Source organism: Phaethon lepturus, unplaced genomic scaffold (assembly GCF_000687285.1).
Source record: "Phaethon lepturus isolate BGI_N335 unplaced genomic scaffold, ASM68728v1 scaffold37804, whole genome shotgun sequence".
NCBI classification, from domain to species: Eukaryota; Metazoa; Chordata; class Aves; order Phaethontiformes; family Phaethontidae; genus Phaethon; species Phaethon lepturus.
This window is the reverse complement of record NW_010537695.1, coordinates 13,650-16,351: the sequence shown is the minus strand read 5'-3', so window position 1 is coordinate 16,351 and position 2,702 is coordinate 13,650. Positions and strand designations below refer to the sequence as shown.

Sequence of the window (2,702 nt, the reverse complement as noted above, 5' to 3'; positions counted from 1 at the left end):
AGGCCGAGCTGGCCCGCCTGAAGGTGCAGCAGAAGGTGAGCCGCAACGAGGACCTGCTGGCCCCTGCGCAGGCAGTGAGCCCCGGAGGTGAGTGGGTCTTGCGGTCGGGTGGTCTCCCTGAGCTGGTGACAGTGGTGGGTCGTGTCTTGACTCGACTGGCTCCCCCAGCCTCCCAGGTACCACGCTACGTCCGAGTCAACGCCCTGAAGACTTGTGTGGATGATGTGATTGACTTCTTCAAGCGCCAGGGCTACTCCTACCTGGGCAAGGCAGCCAGGTAAGTGTTTCTTTCTGCCGTCCCACCTTATCTGGGATGTCAGCAAGTGGCAAGGGCTTGGGATGAGGTCCTGTGGGCTGAAGCATTGTTAGTCTTGGTGCTCATGGTGTCCAGGTTGGGGTCTCTGTCACTCGCCACTCTATCTTTCTGCCTCTCTGGGTGTTGCCTGGTGCTGAGGTTGAGAGGAGGCGTGGGGCAAAGAGGGTTCTCAGCCTGGGTGCTAGTTGTGGGCATGGTGAAGCAGGACTGTGTGTTCATCTTCCCTGTGCCTCGTGGGCAGTGTGGAGGAACTGAGGGCCCTCTCCGGGAAGAAATTCTTGTTGGACCTTCATCTCCCAGAGCTGCTAGTTTTCCCTCCGCAGACAGACTTCCACGACAACCTGCTGTACACTTCAGGACACATAATTCTGCAGGACAAGGTGGGGGAGCTGGGAAGCAGGAGGCTGCAGGGGCGGGAAAACCACTGACATGGGTGGAGGTTTGGCCCCTTCCTATGTGCTGAGGTCTGGGCTTGGGTTGGCTTTGATGAAGCACTGGAAGTCTAAATGGAAATTGTGAATGCAGCCTGCAGCTGTGGGGCTCTCCTGTGGCTTTCCATAGCCTGTAGGTACAGGATGAACTGCTCTGAACTGGGCTGTAAAACCCCACATAGGAGCTGCGGACCAGCAGCTGGGAGGAGTGTGGGGCTGTGGGCCAGGTAGATGCTTCCAGTAGTGGTGGTGGACTTGGCCCCATGTTGCTGTGGCTGCCTGTGACACTGCAGCATCAGTCGTGCCCTGAGGAGGGGCCAGTGGTGCTTGCTGCCTGCACCTCTCATAGGGCTTTGCCCTTTTGCAGGCCAGCTGTCTCCCTGCCTTCCTCCTCAGCCCTGCCTCTGGCTCTCATGTCATCGATGCCTGTGCTGCCCCTGGGAACAAGACCAGCCACCTGGCTGCCATCCTGAAGAACAAGGGGTGAGGGCATGTTTGTGTGCTGGGGGGGAGGAAGGGGTGCAGGTGGCCCTGGCCCCCCTGAGCCCAGAGGAGCACAGGGTGGCAGGAAGAGCTGCAGCCTGTCACCCTGCCCTGCTAATCCATGCTGATGCCTGCTTGTCCCCAGGTGGGCTGGTGGCTCCAGTAGTGCTGGGACATTGGAAGGGCCTGAGGGCACGTGAAGTCACGTAGGGGTTTAATTCCTGGTCCCTGACCCCACTCTCTGCCTGCCACTGGCCCTGCTCAGTACTCCTGCCCTGGGGAGTGGCTCCTGAGCTCTGCTGGCTCAGCATATGGCCGGTGTTTGGGGCTGCTGGGGCAGCCGGCCACTGCCAGTGTGGTTCCTGGGGTTGGGCGGGGACATTCATGCCTCTCTTGGGTGCCGGGCTCTGCCTTCAGCCAGATCTTTGCCTTTGATGTGGACACCAAGCGCCTGGCCACCATGAACACCATGCTGATGCGGGCTGGGGTCACCAGCTTCCAGCTGGCCCAGCAGGACTTCCTGACTGTGGATCCCGCAGACCCCAAGTACAGCAAGGTGACCTACATCCTCCTTGACCCATCCTGCAGCGGCTCAGGTAGCGAATGCGTGGGGCTCCGGGCACCCCACCCGGACTCTGGGTGTGGGGACCTCTGGGCGATGGCTGCTCTCCCTGCAGGGATGGTGAACCGGCTGCCAAGGGAGGAGGCTGCCCCGAGCGCCGAGCGGCTGCAGGCGCTGGCTGGCTTCCAGCGCAAGGCCTTGAGCCATGCCCTGAGCTTCCCGGCGCTCCAGCGCCTGGTCTACTCCACCTGCTCGCTGCACCGGGAGGAGAACGAGGATGTGGTGCATGCCGTGCTGCAGGAGTGGGGTTCAGCCTTCGGGTGCGCTGGCTGTGGGGCATGTGGAGGGATGTGGCACAGAATGCTGTGGGTCTTGGCACTGACCATTGTCCTGCGCCACAGGCTGGTGAACGCCTTTTCTTCCTGGCCCTGCCGAGGACTCGCTGCCTTCCCTGGGGCAGAGTGCTGTCTCCGCGCCTCTCCTGCAGACACGCTCACCCACGGCTTCTTTGTGGCTGTCCTGGAGCGGCACAGGGAAGGGGCTGTTTCCCCCAGGTGAGAGGAGGGCCCGGGGCGGGGCTCTGCCTGCTTCCAGCAGCTTACTGCTGGGGTACCCAGGGGTAGGGTGTTGCCTTCCTAGCATGAAGAGGAGGGAAGGTGGAGGGGTCTGGCAGTAGCAGGCATGGGAAGAGAGGGCAGGAGCTCTTCTTTGTGGCTGTCCTGGAGCGGCACAGGGAAGGGGCTGTTTCCCCCAGGTGAGAGGAGGGCCCGGGGCGGGGCTCTGCCTGCTTCCAGCAGCTTACTGCTGGGGTACCCAGGGGTAGGGTGTTGCCTTCCTAGCATGAAGAGGAGGGAAGGTGGAGGGGTCTGGCAGTAGCAGGCATGGGAAGAGAGGGCAGGAGCTGCAGTAC

At 62.0% G+C, this 2,702-nt stretch overlaps 1 protein-coding gene across 1 annotated transcript in view; it reads left to right on the top strand.

Moving 5' to 3' along the window:
* Nucleotides 1-5: 5 nt before the first annotated feature.
* NSUN5 (NOP2/Sun domain family, member 5) overlaps nt 6-2,702 on the top strand; it is a gene marked incomplete at its 5' end in the record, with an annotated part of 2,935 nt that continues 238 nt past the window's right edge. Inside the window, 7 exons of the mRNA XM_010286566.1 lie at nt 6-87; nt 169-277; nt 558-696; nt 1,115-1,230; nt 1,648-1,826; nt 1,908-2,112; nt 2,194-2,346. Of these exons, the coding sequence (XP_010284868.1) occupies nt 6-87; nt 169-277; nt 558-696; nt 1,115-1,230; nt 1,648-1,826; nt 1,908-2,112; nt 2,194-2,346 (983 nt within the window). The remainder of the gene's footprint in view (nt 88-168; nt 278-557; nt 697-1,114; nt 1,231-1,647; nt 1,827-1,907; nt 2,113-2,193; nt 2,347-2,702) is intronic.